The sequence below is a fragment of the Poecilia reticulata genome, chromosome 17 (assembly GCF_904066995.2).
Source record: "Poecilia reticulata chromosome 17, P_reticulata-male-v2, whole genome shotgun sequence".
NCBI classification, from domain to species: Eukaryota; Metazoa; Chordata; class Actinopteri; order Cyprinodontiformes; family Poeciliidae; genus Poecilia; species Poecilia reticulata.
The window spans coordinates 13,769,872-13,794,609 of record NC_088846.1 but is presented as its reverse complement, the minus strand read 5'-3'; the positions used below and the strand labels follow the sequence as shown (position 1 = coordinate 13,794,609).

General features: G+C 37.7%; 2 protein-coding genes and 1 long non-coding RNA gene across 3 annotated transcripts; 2 read left to right on the top strand and 1 right to left on the bottom strand.

The window, feature by feature from the left end:
* The first annotated feature begins 1,492 nt into the window (after positions 1-1,492).
* Positions 1,493-3,699, top strand: LOC103479382 (putative G-protein coupled receptor 148). The gene is made up of 2 exons (XM_008433767.2): positions 1,493-1,591; positions 2,660-3,699. Exon 2 carries the CDS (start codon positions 2,730-2,732, stop codon positions 3,675-3,677), a length of 948 nt encoding a protein of 315 aa, XP_008431989.1. The 5' UTR covers positions 1,493-1,591; positions 2,660-2,729; the 3' UTR covers positions 3,678-3,699.
* Positions 3,700-5,226: 1,527 nt separating this feature from the next.
* Positions 5,227-7,292, bottom strand: LOC103479381 (uncharacterized). Its single transcript, XR_535937.3, has 4 exons — positions 7,205-7,292; positions 6,327-6,418; positions 5,659-5,749; positions 5,227-5,560 (listed from the first exon to the last, which is right to left on the bottom strand). It is a non-coding gene; the product is annotated as an uncharacterized LOC103479381 (long non-coding RNA).
* A 2,460-nt stretch (positions 7,293-9,752) lies between these two features.
* Positions 9,753-24,738, top strand: klhl24a (kelch-like family member 24a). Its single transcript, XM_008433766.2, has 8 exons — positions 9,753-10,031; positions 11,329-11,447; positions 11,532-12,367; positions 13,773-13,957; positions 16,554-16,672; positions 20,372-20,560; positions 21,945-22,133; positions 22,241-24,738. Exons 2-8 carry the CDS (start codon positions 11,373-11,375, stop codon positions 22,436-22,438), a joined length of 1,791 nt encoding a protein of 596 aa, XP_008431988.1. The 5' UTR covers positions 9,753-10,031; positions 11,329-11,372; the 3' UTR covers positions 22,439-24,738.

The following is a 24,738-nucleotide window of genomic DNA, read 5'->3' as shown; positions in this document are numbered from 1 at the left end:
CTAATTGGAAGTTTGGATTGCTCATTTCCATATTCATCTGTGCAAACGTGGTGAAATATTTAAAGTTATGTGACCTACTTCAACCATTAAGATTCCATTGCTGCAAAATTTAATTGACATAATCATGACAGATCATGAGTGAAACAGGATAATTTTATGGATCCCACCTGGTGAAGTTCAACTGCAATATCAGTATCACAAGATAGCTGCATTTTCTGAAGTACAGGTGTGAATAACACACATTTTGTCCAAAATGAGAATAAGTGTTCAAGTTTTACCAGTTGTGTATTGTTTCCACTTTGTTGGTTTTTATAAAATAAAATTTACCAGTTCAGAATGCATCAGTCAGAACTTCATACTCGTATAGAGGCTGCATTTCTGTGTGTTGCTTATATTACAGAGATGATTCAGTGCAGTCAGAATATCTCAATTATACAGATTGCAGAAATATGTCTGATACTCATAAAATGTCTTATTAGTTGGGTATCCAAATACAAAGTATATAATTGGGCAGATTGTAACTTTATTAACCCCTTTGTTCCCACACAGCAGTCTTAGATATACATCAAATACTTAAAAAACATAAAATTACAAAATAAAAGATTAACATCAACTCCCCAATCATATAATATGCTGTAGCTAAATTTGTGATGTTAGTCATTTAGAGTAGTTTGAGGTCAGATGCTCTTCTTTTTTGCTGGTAAGACTTGGCTTAAACAATTCTTCTAATGTTCATCTAAGCACTCGCTTTAGATGTCAAAAAGCTAAAATATTTAAACCAAATGTTTACATAGACCAGGAGAATCAAACTCATTTTGATTTGGGGCCAGATTCAGATCATGAATGTTCTCATAGGCTGTGTTATGGCAGAATGCATTGATAAAACTACCCATTAACAAATTGTTAAAATATGAATAAACATCTTTCTCTGCATTCGATGAGTTAAAATTAAATATTGAACATCTTTTCACGTTGATGTAATTTGCCAGTATGCAGATGAAAACTGCATACCACAAAAATAGAGTAGTAGATATGACATGTTCCTTTAGACCAGGGGTGTCCAATAATACGTCGATCGCAATCGACCGGTCGATCGCGTAAAGGTTTTGAGTCGATCTCGGCAAGTGACAAACTGAACGCCGCCAGGACGCCGAGACCAGCACTTCCTCTTCTGACAGGCTTATAAAAAAAAAAAAAAAATATTCGCTAAGATCCTAAACGTTTGTAGTTTCATTAAAAAAGAATAATTTTTTTTTTTTTAATCAGAAGCGTGTTAAAATTAATAATCTCAGTAATTATTGTTTCAACAAGGTGTGCAATTCCATGCGTTTCGGTTCCATTAACAAAGAAAGAAAAAAGGCGACTCAAAGACCGACTGACGAGCAGAGCAGGACTTCAAATTAGCTACTCAACCACCGCTGTGTTCATGAGAGGCTGATTAATAATCTAGAAATAAATATTAAGCCTGGAAACCTGATATCGTAACGGACTGAATGTTGTGTTTTTAACGTAATCTCTGCTCGGCTTGCTGGGCGCAGGCGGTTGCCACGGCAACGGGTGTGCTTAAACTCAAAGAGAGGAGAGTAGAAAGGTAGGAGCGATTTTGAGTTGATCTACTGTTCGGGTTGTTTTACCTTTGTTTACCTTTGCTGTGGCTCATTACACCCGCTGTAGTTTCTGAACATTCAATAAACGACAAACTTGGACTAATTACCTCGTTCGTTTGTGAGTAACAAACATCAAAGGACAAATATATTTCATTAAGTTTTAACAAATTCTACCATATAGGGTTATGGTAGCCCAGATTTCACTCCCAGCCAGGGCCTTGAGTTTTATATGTGACATAAAAACCTTGCCTGAATTTCGACAAACCTTTTAGATGTAGCTTAAACTGATTTTCATCTTTAAAATATACCTGTTGAAACTGGAATTCACCGCTGTATCAGAATATATTGCAACAAATCCATAGCTTTGTTGTCTGGATGGAAAAACATTAGTAACTCCCACCTCCTAATCTGTCCAGGGAAATTTAGATATGTTGCTTTGGAGATAAAAAAAAAATAAAAAATCAGCAGATGTAAATAGCGCAACCAAATATCCAGATAACATTAACTGGGGAAAAAAAAGCAGTGATAAAAGTAGCAAGTTCAACCACTGTCAACATGCATGCAGCAATTCTCCATTTAGGAATAATGGGCAGGATCTGCTGCCTAAAATGGTAAAGTATTATTATACATTCCTAAGAGTGAAGAAACAATTTTTTTTATAATTTATTTTGTGCAAATATTTTTCATAATACGTTTAGAGTTCATGAACTCTAAACTGAGCCCTTACATTTGAACAGTAAGGGCTCAGATTATAAAATTAATTTACAAACATGGGTTGTTCTTACTGGTATGCTACATAAAGACTTATATATATATATATATATGAGCATATATGATATGCTCATATATATATATATATATATATATATATATATATATATATATATATATATATATATATATATATATACATTTGTAAATAGCTTAATTTGACCACTACATGTTTTATGATTAAAATGTTTCTTATGCAATGGACCTGGTTTATTACATGCTCATATTTTAAAGAGAGTGCTCTCTGCTTACAGTAACTTATAGTATTTTTCCTTTCACAGCATAGTGCCGGACAAAGTACAGAGCGGCACAAATCATCCATCTTCGCTTCCTCTTCGACGCAAAATCACAATGACATCATCTCACGCGCTGATTTCTAACCTCACAAAGGACTGGATTGAAATCATGGAGCGATGGCAACTTCATCTGTTTTGGATCCCCCCTGCCATTATCACTTTTGCCACACTCATAGTCAACCCCGCTCTGCTGATGTGCATTTTTATGTCCCCTGCTTTGCGTAGGGAGACCCGCTATCTGCTGGTGGCCAACACCCTGATTGCAGACATACTCTTCCTCTTCTCCAAGTTGGTCACAATGATTGGGAATACTGTGAGAGCAGAGATACCCTGGTTTGTTTGTCAGCTATTCACAGCTCTCTCTGTCACGACCTCCAGCTGCACCGTCATCACTGTGACTCTCATGGTAATCGACACCTTTACCGCCGTCCGCTGGCCTCTCCAGTACCACAACCTTGTCTCGCCTGCCCGGACCAGCGGCATACTAGGTGTGGTTTGGTTGATGTGCACCATATATCCGGTCACCTTGATGATGATGGCGATGAAGGATGAGATTCCTAACAACAAAGTCGCCTTGTGTCTGACTCTCCTCTCCTTCGGTTTCTTTAAGGCCAAGAACATGAGGGGGATCGAAATGTACTTTTTTGTATCAGCAGTGATCTTCACTTTTCTAATTTGTTACTGCTACATCCGGCTTTACATGGTGACAAGGACGCAAGGAATTTGGAACAGGCGCTTCTCCAGGGCTCGGGTCACAGTGCTGATCCATGGGGTTCTGCTGCTGCTCTACTTTGTCCCCGGCTTAGTTTTTGCCTCGGAGATCCACATCTTTAAGGAGAAAAACATAAGTCAGGAACTCGTGTGGATCAGCACGGTCAACGCTAATGTTTTCATGATGCTTCCCAGAGCATTTACTCCTTGGCTGTATGGGTTGAGGTACCGAGAGATTTCTGAAAATCTTGCACTTCTGAGACACCGTCGCAGAGAAAGCACAGTATCATAAAAACTCTTAAGATCTGCCCACAGTTAAGACCTATTATTACCACTGGGTTTGTATTGGGGGGTATCCATTTTGTTTGATATGCTCATTGACTGTACATACATAGCGCAATCAGGGCTAGATTTTTGTAATTGGTTGCAGAAGGGTATATTTTACTAAAAAAAAAGAAGTCTAACTTTTGTTTATAAATATATATCAAAAGACACTTTTTGCAACAGTGTCTTTGTTGCAAAAAGACACTTGTACAATTGGGCATTTTATTCAATATAAATACAAGCATATGACTTTCAAATAAAATACCCATTTTGTTAATATAAAAAAGTACTGACATGAAGAAGCTGCAGTATGTAACTTTTATATATAAAAATGCTTTTCACATATCTTTTCAGCACTATGTCATGCCAGGATAACATCAGACAGATAATCTGTGAAAAAGTAAAATATATATATATATATATATATATATTGCTTGCTCCCTGTGGTCCCACTGCCATCTGTAGAAATACACTGCTCCCATTCAGAAACAACCAATCAGAGCAATAAGGAGAGTAGATGGCAGATATGACTGTAACAGGAGGCAGAGGAGCTAGATTTTTTTTATACTATCTGGACATTTTAATAATTGTAAAAACTTTTTATAAATAGTATATACAGTCACAAGTTGCAGTGCACCTACTGCAGCTTCCAATGCTAACAGGATCAGATCATCTAAATTTGGAAATTTTTACTTGTGTTCTGAAAACTATGGTTGGGATCCTGATTACTGCCCTGATTTACTTATCCGTAATAGTCCTGCATCACTGTACACACTTTTGTTTGGAATTGTTTTTCTTTAGGATTAATGTGTTCTCACTCAGTGCTGAAATTTTAAATCGAAATGGACATTTTGTCAAACTCAGGAAATGTGCGGGTGTGAAATGATCAAATCTTTTCACTGTCAAAAAAGCAGCTGCCGCTGAAAAAAATAACTCTTTTGGATTAACATAAAAAAATCATGGAGAGGATTTCCACCTGATTACTTTTCTTTGTTTCAGCACTATGTAATTCTGTTACTCCAATTTAAAGCAAATATGTTGGGTCAACTTAATTTATTAAGGTTATTCCAATTTAAAGCAATTGTGTTGGTTCAACTTAATTTATTAAGGTTATTCCAATTTAAAGAAAATGTGTTGGCTCAACTTAACTTTTGAGGTCGTTTCAACTCATTTGCTTTAGTTGGACCCAATGTAATTTAATAGAGCCTGAGCAACTAATTTGCAATGTTTTGGACCAAATAATTGACTGTACTTGATTAAGATGAATGCAAATTTAGTTGAAACCAACTTATTTTACAGTGATACCTTCACACTACTTAATTAAGTTAATCGAACCCATGAAAATTAAGTTCGCTCAACAAACATGTTTCATGCTGAAAGAAAGCTATTTAATCGTGTAGAAATTCTCTCCATGATTGAATTACGTTAATTCAAAAGACATATTTTTAAGTGCTACTAAATTAAGTGTTTTAAGACCGCACTGGGTGACAGGGCAGAAAGAACACTCAACAATTACAAAGGGTACAGCAGAACTGTATTTTCAAAGTTGTTATCCATTTTCTTTACCATGTGCAGTGCAGGCACTTTACTACAAAGGGTATAAACTCTTGCCAGATGACAACCCATTTGAACATCCATTTAAGCTAGTTTCACTTAATAGTTTAAACAAAACCTTTTATGTCAGTGTTTAATTAGTAACAATAAATTTAAAAATTGTTCAGCCTACCACAGGCACAGATTTTAAATTTACAAGATTCAACGCTTTATTTTAACAAAATGATATACTTAGCATAACATATCAGTCAATAACCCCACAGGAACCTTGATGAAGTCTGCCATGGCATCTGAATCCTGTGGATAATAAGAAAAGTACAAATTTAAAAAAGAATGAGGTGAAAGTTTTGATTTTCTTGTGCACAACTTCTGACAAACAGAATTATAATACATACAAGAGACATTGTAGAACTCTCCTCCATCGTTGTTGAGGAAAACTGAGAGACATCCCAGGGTAGCAGTCCTTATGGCAACAACATCTTTGGTCTACAAGTAGGAAAAACAATAAAAGTAAGCACAAGCATATTCTGAAGAAACTAAATCACCATCCAGCCATCCATTTTCTGTACACCCTTGTCCCTTAATGGGGTCGGGAGGTGCTATTGCCCGTCTCCAGCTAATGTTCTGGGTGAGAGGCAGGGTTCACCCTGGACAGGTCGCCAGTCTGTCGCAGGGCAACACAGAGACAGACAAACAACCATGCACACACACTCACACCTAGGGGGAATTTAGAGAGGCCAATTAACCTGACAGTCATGTTTTTGGACTGTGGGAGGAAACCGGAGTACCCGAAGAAAACCCACGCATGCACAGGGAGAACATGCAAACTCCATGCAGAAAGACAGGCCAAACTAAATCACATTTTTTCAAAATAAGTGACCTAGAATAATTGTTCATCCTTATTTCTTGTCTGACTAAGACAGGTTAGAATGTTGATGTTTGTACAATTAAAGGAGCAACTGTAATTTTCCAACCTGCTACCAAAACACAACTGGTTTTGTCGAGCAAGAAGTTTACTCATGTGCATGTGTGCACATAAACAAAATCACGACAGAATGCTCACCTTTCTGTCAAACTGGACCAGAATCTTTGAAATGCATTGTCAGTGACTCCTCTTCAACCTTGAATGCAACATGACAGGTCCCACTTTCTAGTCTGGCAAACATTGCAAAAACAGTAACAATCAGACCTGGCTCTGGATAAATTTTGCTGATAGACTTGTCTATCACCACTGATTTTTTTTGGTGGGGGTTTACAATTGGGCATTTTATTCAATATAAATACAAGCATAAATACATGCATATGACTTTCAAATAAAATATCCATTTTGTTAATATAAAAAAGTACTGACATGAAGAAAATGCTGAGCAATCATGTTCAGATTTTTAAAAACGTTGCATATGTTGCAGAAGTCTAAGAATCTATTATTTCCAATCAATGAAGTCTATTTCTTTATGCAAAGTCAATCCACTCAAGTATAAGTAGTATTACCTATTAGGTTATTAGGTACTATTATTGATTATTGCTACTATTAATAAAGGTAAAAAATAAAATAAAATAAAAAACGTTAGTGCCCTCCCCCCACAAAATGTTACTCAAGTAAATGTAACCACTACTACCCAGCTCGAAAGATGGATAACCAAACTAGTAGCCTATTCTTCATAACTAGCTAAGTGTTAAATTTAGAGGTGTGCCGATCGATCGGCCATCGATCATAATCTGCCAATTTCCGTGAAAAAGTGTATGATCGCCGATCACGGTTTCTCGTTGCCGATCGCACAAACTGATCACCTGCATCTCATTTCCCAGCCTGCCTGTGCAGCTGGTCTCCTCTTTCCTTCACACTACACAAACGCGTAGCAACAAATCCTAAGCGATGTCGTGTGGAACTATAACGCATTGAGTGAATGGGGAAGTTTGCGTGTTGCGGCGGAAAATGACCTTGGGGTCGGGGTGAAGCGCGTCAATATGCATCAAGACGACGCCTACAAACATAATTTAAAAATAGGTATTGCCTTTTAGAGTGCACGTTCCTAGATTTGCACAAACATCTGTAGTTTAATGTAATCTCGCTAGCATCTCGCGTGATCTCCTGATCTCGCTAGACCCTCTTTGGCGGGAGATCACTGACTAAATTGAATCGTCTTGTCTCAACGTTAGGTTGTTAAATTATCTGTTTATCTGACCTAATTTTATAACCTTTGCCTTTGAAACATAAAATTATTCTGTTAAAACATGTTTTTTTGTAAATGCAACGACCACCTCAATTCAGTTTTTTGACACAAGCATGGAACAAGCAGAAAACTGGGCAAATGGTAGAGAAAGGCTGATTAATTTCCAGCTAACCTTCACTTCACGTGATGTTAGCACATGTAAGCCACTGAGTTGAGAACATAAATTACACAGAAATGTAACTGCTATTAAAACCCTTACTCCATCTTACTTTGGATTAACTTGAAGTCCTATTTACCAAATGTGGCATTTTTAAAAAATCTCACCACTTCAAAGTATATTAATGTGTTATGAGGTTTGTCCTGATTAAGTCTTCAAACATGCATGGGTTCTCTCCAGGTATCTCAGCTTTCTCTCGCAGATCAAAGGCATACATGTAAGATTAGCTGACCGTTCTAGGTCTGAGGCCTGAGTGTGCGGGTATATGGGTGTTTGATATGTATTTCTGTTGACCTGTGATGCAAATGTCCAGGTTGTATGCTGCCCCTTGTCCATTCACCATTTATATGGAGACCTAAATAACCCTGCAAAGATAAAAGGAAAGGACAGAGAACAAGCAGAAAGGTGTTTCATTTTCTATCGCTCTTTTCAGTGGCACGACATTTAAATGTCTTGTGATCTGTAACTTTTTATTGTCAGTTAATTCATTATTTTGTCATACTGCTGAAAAACGTATAAATGATTAGCACTTTTCTGTCAATTTTTTCTGACACTCTTAAAGTAAAGGGCTATTTAAGAAATCCCTTAATTAACAATTGCAAAGTCAATGTGTTATATGCTGGCTGATATATAATTTCCAGTGAGGATGCAACATCGCTGCATCCTGTAGCTATTTGTTATATTTGTGTATTTTGTTATTTAAAGAATGTAGTTTGATTAATAAGTATTTCTTATTTTGTGTTTGAGAGGTCTGAAATTTCTATAAATGTAAAATAAGCACTGCTAAGCTTGTGAAAATTGTATGTTTATGTTTGGAAATTTAACAATTTTGCTATGTAAAATGTATTGCCTGATGTTGTATAAAAAGTCTTGTGGAACATGTTGATGGACTACAGTTTATGACCATATAAAAAAAAGCACTCCGCTATGTTTGCTTTCAAAGCCTTGTTTGTCTAAAACTGGGTGTGTAAACAGATCACTGACACGGCCATTTATGGATCATAAAGAGAAATGAATGGCGGTAATGTCTGCATCGTTTGATGGAGGACCTGGTCTATGTGTGTAATACAGCAGCTCAACAGCAGAGGGGCACATTTGTCTGTCTGAACAAGTACAGCAGAAGTGTTTCCTAACACCTGAGTACCTACTTCATAGCACATTTGGCATGTCGTAAAATTTGCCGGTATTTGTAATTCTGCAATAACAACTTTCTATTTATTGAACAGTAAAGTTTACTTTGTATTTGCCTCGTTTGCAAAACAGTTGTGTTCACGATAAAAAAAAAATAATAAAAAAAACTTAGGTCTTCTCCCGTAAGGTGGTTTGGTTTTGGTCAACTTGACCAGCAGGTGTTTTAGTACAAACCACAATGCTATGTCCTCCACTAATTTCACATGTGTCTTGATTTTGGTAACTTATCTGGTAATACTGGTTTTAAGTGTATTTTCAAAAAGTAGCAATATTGTGAAATTTGACCATCATCTGTGGTTTATGTTAAGCTTAACGATTAGGTTTTTTCTATATGCATTGTTGTTTACTTCGTTGGAAGTGTAAGGTGATCCAGTTTAAAGCTCTTGAAAAGTATTTTGCAACATTGACAGGAAGTTATGACGTCCTTTGTTCCAGCTAAGTTCCTCCTTCCTTCTCACCTGCAGGGGAATCGTGGGGGAGGGGTAGTGACCATCATTTTTGTTTTGATCAGCCGATAGATTTAAAATTAGACGACTTAACATATTTTTCATGTTACGTCGTCTTTTTTGTGCACTGTTTGTGTTTCGATATGTAAACATTGAAATCTTTTTGTAAGCAGTTTAACTCTGCAAAACACTAATAATCACATACAGGTTTTTATAACAGTGGTTTAAATGGCACTGTCGGTTGTTTTCGTGTTTTTTCAATCTTGCAGCCACTACTTGTTATGGATTTTTCTTCTCATAAAACTTGCGTTTGTTTGCAAACAAAGGGAAGCCACGTGGAGAACTGGAGTCTCTTGGGGAGTGTAGTTTTCTCGTTGGACAAGTTTACATCCCTGGAAGGAAAAGAGACTCAGTTTCCCAGGATGCATCAGTAAAATCTGCGTAGGCCCAGTGGAACGTATTTTTTTCCCCTGACAAGTAGATGTATATAAAGGGTTCTGTTTACAACAGGGTCAGGTAGTTAAGAGTCTTTGTTTTTGTCTTCGGAACAAGTCAAAATGTCCTGACTGTGTCGCAGCCAAGTTATTTTTTCACAACAGTTCGATGGAAGATATGATAAGTTAGTGGCGAGCGTTTTTAAGATAAAGTTTTATTTTTTTTTCTAATATCCTCCCCCCCCCTTTGTTTTTCCTTTACTTTTGACAGAAGACAGAGGCAGCATCTGGAAACTTTTTTTCACGGTAACGCTTTTGTCTTGTAAAACTGTATTATTTGCTGACATATGTTGGGTATGTTTCTCGCTTTGTTGCAATTATTTATTTATTTTTCAAGAATCTAGCTAACTATCAGTTTGCTAAATCAGTAACGGTCGGGCGCGAGCCAGCTTTGCTTTGTTTAACCGATTGTTAGCTTATCTCTCCACGCAGCTGCACACACTGTTAATTAATTAACAGTAATAACATATTACAACCTTTTTATTTATAAAAAAAGTAATACATCCAGCTTATTATCAAAATAAAAACACAAATAGATACATAAGTTCAGATGGTTTTATTATTAGATCTCTGTTTTGTTTGCTTTAGCCCAGTGTTTCTGTAAATGCAATGTTTTCTTTGTTTCCTCTGTAGTAAAGCTCATTCACACAGCAAATGTCAGACGCATTCTCTCTAAACTTGTATTGTAATCTGCCTGGCTGCAGTGACCCGCTGCTCCGCTGCTGGCAAATAAGACACGTGAATGGGTTGAGTCCAAGTTAAAAATAACAAGCGATAAATGACCTCACTAGGACTTAGGCCTGTCTTGTTGTTAGTTTTTGAAACAGGCCGTATAGCCCAAGGCGTTTTTTTTCTTCTTTAAGCTAATGAAGGCTTTTTTCCAGAGAAGAAGAAAACACTTTGTCTTGGTTAAGAAATTTGGTTGGTCTATGTATTTGTACTTTTTTGTATTATTAAAAATGACTATAGCAAAGATTTTGCAAAAAAAGTTACTCCAGGTTATCTGTTGGCAGTCCAGACTCACTTACTCAAGCGCTCATGAAATTTTCTCTAATAGCATCCCTCATTATCAGTTTCTTTCAAAACAAACCTGAATGGCATGTAGGTTGGCCTCTCCAACCGTTTCTTTCCCGCCTCTGCCTCTTTGTCATCCTCAGTCTCATGCAAGCAATTGTGCTCCAGGGCACAACTGTTTGCAGAGGTGATGAGCACGCTAGAGGAAGTAAAGTGTATTTATTTGCCACCTGTATTTACCCAGTTGAAAACATCTATCTTTTTCCACAAGTCTGAAGTATTTTTTTTTCTTTTCGCTTACGTTCAATTAACTTAGATTTTAATTACATTCAACTTATTTATATAGTGCCACTTTACTGTGAATATCATTTCATGGCACTTTACAAGACAAGCTTTCGTTTAATGTTGTACTCACCCAATTAGGGTAACATTTCTGCTTCGCTTGCCCCTTCCTTATTCTCCACTCTTTGTCCAAATCGACAACCACATGATGAATAATTCTGTGGTACCTTTCATTTAATCTTTTTAGATTACCCAAAAGTTCAAGGAGCATTTCTGTTAAAGGTAGCAGCCATGGTGTTGGTTCTGGGCAGGAGAATAAACAGCAGCACCTCAGACACCAAAGAATCACCAGTTGTCAAACGCAAGGTACTAAGTCTTCTGATTTTAAGTATATTTTATGTTAGCCACAGTTTTTTTAAACATATTTATGAATGTAATTTTTTCCTTAAGGTTTTGCCAGTTGAATGCAAAGCAGGCGATGACTTTGACTTCTGCTCTGGTGCGTCACATTCGGAGGGAATCCTTCAGGTGTTCAATGAGTTCCGCGACTGCCGTCTTTTCACTGATGTGGTCATCAGCGTGCAGGGCCGCGAGTTTCCCTGCCACCGTGCTGTGCTCTGTGCCTGCTCTTCCTACTTCAAAGCCATGTTCTGCAATGATCACCGTGAGAGCAGGGAGATGCTGGTTGAAATCAATGGCATTGAGGCTGAGGCGATGGAGGCCTTCCTCAACTATGTTTACACTGGGCGTGCCAAGATCACCACAGAGAATGTCCAGTTTCTCTTTGAGACCTCCAACCTCTTCCAGATCACCACACTGCGGGATGCTTGTGCAAAGTTCCTAGAGAACCAGCTTGACCCATGCAACTGTGTTGGCATTCAGCGCTTTGCGGATGCTCACGCTCTCAAGCAGCTTGCTAGCCGCTGCAAAAGTTACGCCCTGGCAAACTTCTCAGAAGTGTCACACCATGAAGAGTTCCTTGACCTACGGATTGAAGAGCTGAAAGACTACATTGGCAAAGAAGATTTGTTCGTCAGTAAGGAGGAGATAGTGTTTGAGGCAGTGATGAAATGGGTGTACCACAACGTGGACCAAAGGCGGCCCATGCTAAAGAGTTTGCTGCAGCACGTTCGGTTGCCCCTGCTTCACCCGAATTACTTCGTCCAGACGGTGGAGGGAGACGAGCTCATCCAGAACGCTCCAGAGTGCTACAAGCTCCTCCATGAGGCCAGGCGCTACCACGTGCTAGGAAACGAAATGATGTCACCCAGAACTCGTCCACGCAGGTACTGAAAATGTTAGCATTCTTTGGTATGAGGAAGGTTTCAGGCAACTTTAAATATGAAAGTCTGTGGACGTAGTGTGACTTCAAATGACTAATCTTTCCTCAGAAAGGGATCTTTTTTTACATCCGTCTTGACATTTATGTTTTTGTTTTACTTTGATGGCAAGTTGCTAATGAACTCTGTTCTCCTGGCTTCTGTGGTTGTGGTGTTGTTGTTGTACATGCTTTTCAGCGAGACACAGACGGGGAGTGTTGTTGTGCTGAAGAGACAAGTTTGGCGCTCACTTGGCTTTGTTTTGTAGCACTGTCTTGAAATGTAAATGATAGAGGGGAGTCAGGCATGTTCAAACATAGACAGATTTAAAAAGAAAGATATGATGCAAGAAATAGCAATCAATTGAAAATGTCGAGTCTTGTTGTCATACCACAGGTGAAGCTCACATCGCATGTTTTTTTTCTTTCCTGTGTTCCTGTTCGTTCACCTCTCACCAATTTACTGGATTCTAATTTATTTTTGGGGGTTTGTTCTTTTATTGCTGTAATGGTGTCCAGTTGAGCTCATTAATAAAGGACAAAGGCTAGAGCTGACTGATGCCTTCTAAACATGATACTAAAAATGAGCATATGGTGAGCTGTACCCTAGCAAACAGCAAGGCAGCTGCGTTTGAAATTTGAAACGCAGCAATGGTTAAAATGGGACCAGTTCCAGCTGTCAGTTATTAAGGCTGTGCAACATGTATTTCAGGTGCATTGTCTGAGCTGAGCTGTTCAAATCATCAAACCAGTCGAGCAGTTCATCCCTTTTATTGAGTTCTCCATTTGCCTAGAGGGCCAAAAATGGTGGTCAAAACAGATCCTCTATTTTCTGGCTTTGTTTGTACACCAGAGCCTCTGCTTTCTTCAGAAGTGCCAGGGATATAATTGATCTGTTGTACACACACTCCAACAGATGTAGCTTAACCGCTTGTGTCTTTTAGTTGTGTGTGTGTTTGTCTGTGTGTATGTAGACAGCTAAGCACACAGCTGAAGCCCCTCAACACCTGCCAGTGTTGGGTCTGCTTTCTCTCACATGCTAAGGAAAAGCTGTAGCTCTGTGTATTTATCATCCTAAGAACAAACCTTTGTGATCATGGAGATTCAGCTCAAGTCTTATTTCTAACCATGTCCTGTGCTGCTGTATGTCTGTAATGATCTGAACTTTGCCTTGACGTTAATTATAAATCATGCCTTTGACAAATGTGGATTTGTATGCAAACTTCCTTCACTGGGCTACAGAAGAGAGCATATTTAGTATAGTTTGTTTGTAAAACTGATTGGAAAAGGTTAATCTAGTCTTTTTTTTATTTGTTGTTGCTACTATATCTCATATTTTTATGCCTGACACCTACTCACTCTCCTCCGCACAGGTCGACTGGCTACTCAGAGGTGATTGTAGTGGTTGGGGGTTGTGAGCGAGTGGGGGGCTTCAACCTACCCTACAACGATTGCTATGATCCAGTCACAGGGGAATGGAAATCCCTGTCAAAGCTGCCTGAGTTCACCAAGTCAGAGTATGCTGTCTGCGCCTTGCGCAATGACATCTTGGTGTCTGGTAAGATCATGTTGTATTTGTTATATTCTGTGCATGTGCAACATTTTTTTTCAAGTCTTAAAATCAAGCAAACTAAATTAGTCAAACCAAAATGGAAGGTCAACAGTTCTGGTGTCAGTCTGGTAGGTTGGTCAATAGGGTCTCTGTATTTACTTACGTAAGCTTAACCTTCTACCTATGCCATTGATCTGGAAACACGTGCTGCGGAAGGAAACTCCTTAATGAAAGCGGCTATTATTGAAAATCATTTTTATTTAAGCAGTTGTGACAGTGACATGTCTGACTTCGCTGTGTAAATAAATGCCTTGTAGCAGACATTAGCATACCATTGTATCGTTTTTTTCTTTTTCTTTCCTGCTTTGTTGAGGATGATTAACTACCAATAAATATTTGCAATTAAGAAAATACTTTTCCATGTTTATGTGCTAGGGAAGTTAATATTCCTTCTTTCAAGTATCTTCCAGAAAAACTAGTCAAAGTCAAGTTCATCTTAATTATTTAGAAGGACAATGTTATTCCAACAAAAATAAATAAATCATTAGTACACCTTTAAAGTTATTGCTCATCTTTCTTACCATATAGTATTTTTAATATTGGCAAGAAAGCCTATGATAAATTTTCCCCAATTTTTTAAGCCTGGGTATCTTTTATTGAAAACATCTGGCTGAACTCTCAGTTTAGTACTCGGAGACGCCTTTATTTGTCAGCTAACTCTTATGATTTAGTTAATCTCTGTTGTAACAGCTTTCATAGAGCTGCATGTATAACACATTCTAGAAACACCTATTGTCTTCTAAAGATTTTACTGTGAAGAGCTTTGAAGAAAAATCAGAACCTTGTATATTACATCTGTCATGGCCTCCTGGAAACTGCTTCGTTTTTTAAATTAACTGTGTGCCAAGAGAGCACTAAGTCTCCTCTGAGAGAGAGAAAAAATAAGACCTAGATTATGCAAGACATTTCTATGACCCAATTTATTTTAGCAAATGAATACAGATTGTTGTTAAGCTTAAGGAACTTAAGTTCTGCTTCCAGGTTGCAGCCCGTAGAATAGCTGCAAATTGTTTAAGGGTTGATGCACATTTTTCCTTTGGTCAAATTATTTTAAAGAAAATTCTGTTACGGAAAGTGTGGAGAGCCCATAGGTACTGGTTGTGTTCAGACATGCTTTAAGGAAACTGTTAACATTCATGCAAATAAACGGCTGAGTAGCGTAAGAAGAAAGAGGAAAAACAAGTCAAAAGAGAGGGAAAAAAATGAAATGTGTCCCCCTCAGCAAAGAGTCTGCTATATTCTGCACATGTGCCAAGTCCTCACGAGTTATAAATCTGCTCTCATGCGCTGCTTAAAAACATGCATTGCTCCTCCCCCACAGTTTTATGCCCAACACATACAATACATAAGCGTTACTTGTTTATATAGTCTTATGATCCTCACTGCCCCATTTTTTTTAAATCTGTTTTTATGACTGATTGTATTTTTGTCCTCTATACCTTTAACAACACTGGTGTGCATTCCTCCTGCCTGTGTCTGTCCCTTTTCACACAGGAAACTGGTATAAACACAGGCCTTCCAGCCTGTACCCAAGCACAGCTGCAGCCTGTAAACTCCAAAAATACAAAAGTATTGTTTCACTGTCCACGGACAGGAAGCGTGCCAATGTATGGATAAAAGTTAATTAAACTGTTTCCTGTCATATAGATGAACATTATATGCTAGACAAAACCTAAACGAACCTCATACATGGTTGCAAGTTGCAGCTGAAACAAAGCTGGGATAAAAAACTAATTTTGACATTTATTTCTCACAAACGTTATTAGAACATTCAGGTTTTGGCTTGTTATTTTAAACATTATCTTTCTAAATCCCCTTTTTTCTCTTTTAAGAAACTCGCCTTCCTCTGACATGCTCCATCTTACAAATTTCTAATTGAGGCCTCAAGGGCAACAGACTGTCTGGCTCTTTAAGTATCTGGCGGATTATTAAGTAGGCACATGCTGGGTCTAACTTGCTCTGCAGATCTTTATCTGTCTTTTTGCTTACTTAGAAATGACTGAATAGAGTTTCTTCATTATCAAATAAACAATATAGGGTGTACGTATGCAGTCAGAAATTTTGACAGTTGGAGAGGCCTGAAGATAATGGAATGCATTGAGAATATCTAATGTGTAATATCTAATAGTGCTTCTCTGTGATGAATGGTGAGAGGTTTATTGTGAGATTTCAGGCACATGTTGGCGCTTGTTGAATGCTTGCCTGTGACACAATAACATACTTATCATTGTTCCTTTTTTATCTCAAACAAAACCAACTTTTTTTTTTTGTTTTTTTTTTTCTGTACAAGCCTATGAAATGACTTCAATTCTAAACTTACCCTTTGTGATCTCACTCAATAAAATTTAAATGTGTTTTGCTGCTCCAGCAGTCAGTTAACAAATTTAGGTGAAGATATGCACCTATCATATATTTAAAATAACACATGGCAGTTGGTAAACTTTGCATATGTGTCTGGCTAACAGATTCTCTTTGTTTCTGCCCTTTTTTTTCCACATAAAGTTGTCAAGTTTGTAACAATAATGTTGTATTGCATTCGCAGGAGGACGCATTAACAGCAGGGATGTGTGGCTGTACAACTCCCAGCTCAACCTTTGGATCAAAGTGGCTTCTCTCGTCAAAGGCCGCTGGAGACACAAGATGGGTGTCCTGCTGGGCAAGGTATTAAAAGAAAAAAAGCAAATCCTCATGTTTCAAATGGGGTTTTTAACTCTTTTTTTAGACATCCCAGCTTCATATTTTAACTGCTGCTTGAACCACAGCAGTGCCAGGCTTGTCGCCGGCTGAAGTTGCATAGTTGCGTAATTCTCACTGCCGGGGATGTTTTGTACGAGATCCAGCAAACTTAAATACTTCAGTCTGGCTTTTGGGTTAAACAGTTTGGATCATGATGCAAAGCATCTGCTGTGGGTGCCTGGGGTTTGTTTGCACCGTATAGAAGATGGCGTTTTTTTGCATGCAAACTATCTGGATGGCAGCAAGATTTGGTACATGACACTTAATAATAGAGTAATTAGGTGTTATGGCGAGACTGTAATCCTTGTTTACGAAAATTCTAGTAAAGGATCCTTTAGAAAAATTTGAGGGGAGGGCAAAGTGCTCGTCATTGTTCACTCAAAATGAATGATTAGGTCTGGTGTAGGTGTTATTGAGAAATTCTGAAGAACTTGGTAAGGTAATGAGTATGACGATGTTCAGGCACATAATTGAACTGTTTTCGTTTCATATCTTATAATAGTAAATTAATTACTTAGTGGCTGGCGTGCTTGTCTTTTGCATACCTTGCATACAAAGTGATGACTCACTAATGTTAGATGTTCATAGTATTTTTTTTAATCACACTTACACTAGATATTTTCGATTAGAAATGTTTCTCGTTGATGTCAGTTGTCAGATTTGAAAACAAATGGATTGAAGTAGATAAGTTGCGGCTTCATTCTGGACAGGTGGACATTCTTCTCTGAGGGCAGTGTGAGTTCAGCCGATGAGTGCCAGCACTTCATGCTTCCAAGTTAAGAACAAGCTGAATCTCTGTCTCTGCCCTAGCCATAGACAGCGGGCAAAGCAGTTGACAAATGCCTCAATACACATAAAATTACAACAATAGACTACATTTCAGGCCATATAAAACATGTGATACAATGTTTATGTAGGAAAATAAATTCATCCTACATAAATTCATAAACTCATGGTCTTGTAAGACCAGGAGTTTCCCCTCCTGGTCTTACAGGAGGGGAAACTGTACAGACTAGACAGTGGTATCAAAAATAGCACAAATGACTTATGGCTTAAATAACTCATGCATGTTTTTGTTAATAATGTGTAAAAAGAAGTACTAAATAATTATAATAGTCATGTAATAAATAAATCAGCGTAGCTTAACATGCACATAATGTACAGTCTTAATTTAAAACTAAAGATCTTTTACTGACAAACATGTACATGCTTAAGCACAAACATGCTGAGCGTGGATAAGCGCAGGTGTTCCTGGAAAGTTTCAGCCTCAAACTGAACTCTGATTGATTTAAAGAATCATGGCTCAAGGAGATTTGATCTATGACCTCAAAACTGCACCCAAAATCCCCAATTGTTTTATCACAGCAAATGCATTTTGATTTGTGCTCCCACAACAATGTGGTAATTAGCTCGGCGGTTATAATGTGGCTATAAAAAGGCAGTACTCAACACTTAAAAAGGTTTCTGAGGTGTAAATTTGGAATCTCTATTTGCTTAAATACTACTGAGCTACACATTAAGATAGCAAAATTCCTTTTGAAAACAGTTATAGGACTATTATGTATACATAAATGAAAATATTCTATAAGAAGATCATTGATTATATGGATTTATGGTATGATAGAAAAAAACACTCATTGATCTTTAATCCAAGTAGGTTTATATTATCTGTTTCTTTTATAATTCTCAATTTGTGAATGCATCCATTTCAGAGTTTTCTTTCCCCTTTGTCACACCTTGTAGCATTTAATGCTTGATGGTTCCTCATTTGTTTCTCGTGAATGTTTTTTGTCATAGTCTTACTCCAGATTCTTTAAGATTATTTCTATCTTCCAGTATCTCTTTCGAATGTTTCTCCAACATTCTTCAGAAGAATTATTCCCTTCCCCCCCTCAGCTTGTCCCTACTTATTTCCTCATTCAGTCTGTAATTTCCTCTTTTGATGGACGGCTCTGTTGCAAGCCCACATGCTGTAAACAACCCACTATAATCATCACATACACATGTTCATCCTTTTTTATGCTAAAACATTCCTATAGAAGTCCCCGGCCTCCTACTTTGTATCGTCAGAAATCAGATGTGCTTTTGCATGACTGAAAATGTTTGCTGTATGCACGCAGGCCTCACAGTCATTCTGTTTGAACTCCTAATGACGATTCTCCTGTTAGACTGGTCCGACATGAACAACGTATTTTCTGAAATGGGTCGTACTTGTTTTTTTCCCCTCCAGTAATAGACAGATTGTGGATTTTATGTTTTTTTGGTCTATATTATCAGTCTCACTCTCACCTACTTCCCTACTTTTATCGTTATCGGGTTTTTTTTAGGAAGTGGTTGATTGTTCAGCCGTCATTAAGCAGTTGGTTTAGTATTTTCTGTTGTTTTAGTGTCTGTACGTTTTTCGTGGTGTTAAACTGTATGTTACAACTATAGTTGTTACACTTCTTTAAATATACTGCCACTGTCGTTTTTAAGCAGGACAATTTCTGGATATATTTACTGAATCATTAAGGGGTCAGTGTATTGAAAGTAGCAAATCTGGTAAAGCTAAATGTACATGTTTCATTTCTTATAAAACCACACACAAAAGTCCTATATCACTCTGAAGCTTTCAGTTTAAATATGTCCTATTAGATGTGAGTGGGGAAAAATAGTTTGACTTCAGCAAAAACTTGGGTGAAAAAAGAACAGCGTCTAATTACAGTGGATTTATCTCTGGGTGCCATATGTTCCTCTCTTATTGTGTTTTTTTTTTTTATTTATAACAACAATCAACCAGTGTTTTGTTAGAAAATATCAAGAGTATTAAACGATCTGAACTTGGCCTAAGTGATTATGGTCTTACTTTTGACTTCAAAGTGCTGAAGTAACTTCACAATAAAGATGTACATGTTACTGTGTTGTGCACTCTTGATTGTTACAGAAAACCAAAAGGATCATTTGAAAGCGACACGCGTTGAAACTGAAAACCAACGAATGACAGTTTTTCAGTTGGAAAAAGCAGTAGTTGCATGTCCCACCTCTATCCAGGAGACAAACACACACATCTGTTCCGTCTATTGAATTAGCTTTCTTCTCTTTAATTTTATGCATTTGCGTTTCCTTTTATTTTTATTTCTGGGAGTCAGCAACTGCCTGGAGGGTTTCTGTTGGGAAATTCTACTCTGATGATGTGTAGTTTAACCTCCTCTGCACTGGTTGACAAGGTGTAATCTTTTTCAAGAAATGTTTTCTTGCAAATGTGAAAAATGCAAAATCCTTCAATCATTTGATTAAAAAAAAAAGAAAAAAAAAGGTAATTTGGTTAACTGCTAGGTGCCATGTATCTGCTAATCTGACAAAAATAGTCAGGATATTGTAGTACAGATTTAAAAACAAGAAGGAGAATACCTCTTTGTCTAGCGGCAGAACGTTGTTCGTCTTCTGGACCTGACTAACTGGTTTATGAAGTGCTCAAGTGAGCAGCTATTGTTTATGCTCACAAACTTATAATAAAAACATTTTTTATGATATTGTGGAGCAATTTAGTTGGATAACTTTGTTTCAAAATGCTGCCATGAAGGAAACCGTTGCACGCGAGAGATATTCCTGTGTTTCACTGATTTCTTGCGTTTCTGTCCTCAGGTCTACGCTGTGGGCGGCTATGACGGGCAGAGCCGCCTGAGCAGCGTGGAGTGCTACGACTCCTTCTCCAACCGCTGGACAGAAGTGGCTCCACTGAAAGAGGCAGTCAGTTCTCCAGCGGTGGCCAGCTGCAGCGGCAAGCTCTATGTTATTGGAGGAGGCCCGGACGACGAGACTTGTTCAGACAAGGTGAGAAACAGTTGTGTGTTCTCCCTCCCACACAGTAAACACATGTTGCATCCGAGGCGTGTTTTCACTATAGTGAGATTTTCTCGGTTATAATGTTTTCTTTGTTGAGGCCTGGAAGCAGTAATTTAGTGCTAAAGATTAAGTTCTGTTTCAAAAAAATGCCAGTTTGTCTACTTTTGCGTTTGTTAGCTCTGTGAAAGGATGAAAGACAAGTTGTATCATTTTTCTGTTTAGTAATTTATGCAAGTCAAACGGTCTCTGCAGGTCTGATCTGGTTCAGAGTCCTGATTGCATCAAGATCTATATCGCCCATAGAAATGTAGCAATAGATCATTTCCCAACTGATTTTATAGGCTGCAGAACTAAGCTAATGCCATTATTTCTTGGTGGATGAAAACCTCTGCTTGAATTAATACATTGGACATTCACTGTGGTCAGTTATGTCAAGGGTCGCGCTTGTAATTGAACAACAAATCCATATTGTCGATAACATGACAGGGTTGCAACTTCTACACAGCACTGAAAACGAAAGAAGATGGATGTTAATTAAAAGCTATGATGAGAATAATTAAATGGATTTTCTAGGTACACGTTGAGCCACATAACTGTAACAAATTTAAAGTTGATTTAGCTCTCCTACTGAATGCTAAAACAAAAACACACCATAAATCCAGGCATGACAGTTCGCTGGAAAAGTGTGATTATGTCTTCTGATAATTGGCATTGTAGTATAAACAGAGGTAGTCATTTTACTCCAATGAGTTGCAGGATGTTTGCCCACATTAGAAGCACACACAACAGGGCAGACTGGTAATCTGGTTGTCTGATAAATGATTAGACAAAGATGGATGCCTGTCTGTCTGCATGGCTCATTGTCTTCTGCCTTACCATGGAGGAATCTGAAATGTAAGCAGACTTTACTTCAATGAACCAACTCAAAAGAATCTCATGAGGAGAAGAGTCCTCATTCGCCACAGTGACAAGGATTTCATATCAAAAATAGACAAAGATAATGTGGAGTCTATGTTAATATATAGTTCCTTGCGAAAGCAATTATCTCTGACCACAACCCTCAATAGTGTTAGAAAAATATGCCGAGCTTTGATCTTGCCTAAATTAAGATTAATTTTTGTGACTCAACAAAAAGACTGGGCAAAAGTGGGATAACATATTTGTAAAGTTCTTTAAACTGTGTACTTTCTCCCCCACCCCCACCTTTGTTATATTAAAATACATTGACGTTTGAAGCTTATGTCAGTTCACAAGACTCCTCAAATCCATGTCACATGCTCCGTTGTACCTTATTTCTGTTTCCAATTTATTGTTTACATGTTATACATGAATTTTGTATCTTTTTTACTAATTATGCAACTGTACCCTACAGGTTCAGTGCTATGATCCAAATACAAACACATGGTTACTACGGGCCAACATCCCCATCGCTAAGCGTTGCATCACAGCTGTGTCCCTCAACAACATGATCTATGTCTGCGGTGGCCTTACCCAGAACCTTTATTGCTACGACCCAGCACAAGACTACTGGATACTTGTGTTGCAGACCTTAGCCAAGCAGGTGACTGATTTAGATTCAGATTGTTTTTGAAGTCTGTGAGCAAGTGAGGTATAAAGTCCATAGTCTTAAGCAGCATTTTGAAACTTCTGTTTTGGTCTCTTTTACAGGAAAGTTGTGGCATGTCAGTGGCTAACGGGAAGGTCTATATCCTCGGTGGCCAAGGGGAAAACGGTGAAGCTTCAGATGCAATCATATGTTATGACCCAGCGACAGGCCTCTTGACAGGAGATCGTGGCATGCCACGACCCATCTGCTACCACGGATGTGTAACCATCCACCGCTATTGTGACAAAACCAAGCCATGACTCTAAACACAGAAACACAGACAAGCAACATGTGAGGACACATACTACTATAGCCAAACTCTTTATGTACTTCACATAGACGTGTTACTTTTAAACAAGAGACATCTGAATTAGTTCAAATTAAAGGAGCAGGGAGCTAATTTATTCTTTTCCATCATTTTGTCTTTTTTTGTCTTTTTTGTGTGCAATCTGCACACATTTTAGATTAGGCAATCTAAAATGTACCCCACTGACCTGGTTCCTAATATTTCCATACAGCAGAGCATAGTCCAGCACTAATTAGAAGTATAAGTATTTTTTAAATATATATTTTAACTGTATTTTTAATTTATTTATTGATTTGTAATTGAGCTGAAATGTGGGCAACAGTCAGCCAGCTGTGGTGCCACAGTATCAGTTCTTTTATCTATTTACCGCCCTAACCCGTTGAAAAGAGGCTGAACAAACACATTAATCAGTTGTCAGTGATAGCTCTGCTCCGTTGTTTCAGTTTTTTCATCACAAGTTCCCACTTCACAAGCTTGTTTCCCCTCACCTGTTCCACATTGTTTCATCACCTCGTTTGTTTTCTACATTACTAGTTGTGTTCTCCATTGCAATTAACTGATTTCTCATTGTTTTTTATATATATATTTCTTTAATTTATATGTATTTTTTAAATTTTTTTTGTAAAAGCATGTTGTATTATTTACATCATTGGTGTGTCAGATGAGTATTACTGTCAGCTTTTTGGTGTTTGGGACACGTGGGTGGTTTTTGCTAGTTAGAAACCTTTGTAGATCAAACTCAAGGATCGCTCTGAATAACTGATGTGTGTGCATGACAAGTATGGATGCGTGACTTTTATGACTCAGCCTGGAAGCGTCGGAGCCCAGCAGGTTTGACATCAAGTTGTAGCATAAGCACAGCACAACTGCTAACTCTTAATTGAGGCTGGCGCCTCTCACTTAAACATTAACGTACAAAGATGTAGCTCTGGGTAACCACGGGTGCGTTTGTCTGTATGTGTGTTTGCTGGTCGGTGAAGGTGTGCAGCAATGGTGTACCTCACACATGGGGTTAAGAGTTCATGCTAAGGGTTTACGACTTTGTGGCTCACAATCTGTAAAGTTTTTTTTTTTTTTTACAAGTTGGTATTGATAGACCAGAGAATTGCTGTGAATATAACTTTAAAGATTTCTTTTTATATGGAAAACATTTTTGTTGTTGTTTTTTGTGTCTTTCTTCTATAACTAAGATCCCCAGCTGTGCACTTTGACAAAACCTTTTTCAATGTAGGCAGATTTAGAAATGGAATCACCTTTTCTTTTACGTAAAGTGGACAAGACAGTAAATCATCTTTAATGGCTTTGAGTTCTTCCAAAAGTGACAAACTGAACACATTTGGAGAGTTTCTTGCCATTTTTAGGACAACAGGAACAATCTATGCATTAATTACCACTTAGAAATGCACAACTTACTCCGTGGATAGTGAATGTTGCGTATATTTTTATCCCAGAAAATCAACAAAGCCGTTGGGGGTTATTTCCTTTTATTCATCACGCATGCTATGAGACGGCTTAATTTGGTGTTGGGCCTTGAAATTATGAACCTCTTGATTCTCTTCTCCACGCATAATTTTTTTTGTGTTTGTTTTCATAATGTACTAACTCAGAAGTGCCAGCTGGACGGGTTAAAGGATGGATTAATGTATGAAAAAGGCTTAAAATAGTGAGAATGAGAAACAAGTGTGCCTTCTTCCGCTGAGATTAAAATACCTTTAAAATGAGACACAAACATTGTCCTGATACTCTGATTTATTGGTTTTGCAATGAACTTTCATTTATTGCCTGCTTGTGATGAGCCTATATTCTGTTATTTTGTTTAATCTGATTTCTTTCTTCTTTTTTTTTATTCTTTTTGTGGTGAGATGTGTATTTGTGTGTTGTTCAGATAAGGTCATTCCACCAGGTTAAATGGTATATTGCAAATGCTGACTGGAAGAGTTGAGCAAAAACATATATATGTATAGTTTACCCTTCTTTATAAATACAGATATCAACCAAAGTTAATCTGATTTTTGTCCCGGTTTATATGTGTTGAGAAATAATTGATTGTGCCTGCATGTAAGATGGACGATTGAACATGTTAAATGCTGTGCCATATGCCTTAAAACAAATCATGACAGGGCCATTTAATCTGGCCTTTTTCATATTGTTTATTGTATGTATGATGTAAGAAAGAGAACATTTTGGATATTGGTAACCTGCAACATGTTGCAGTGGTTGTAAGAGGAACATCAATAAACTCTGTATAAATGA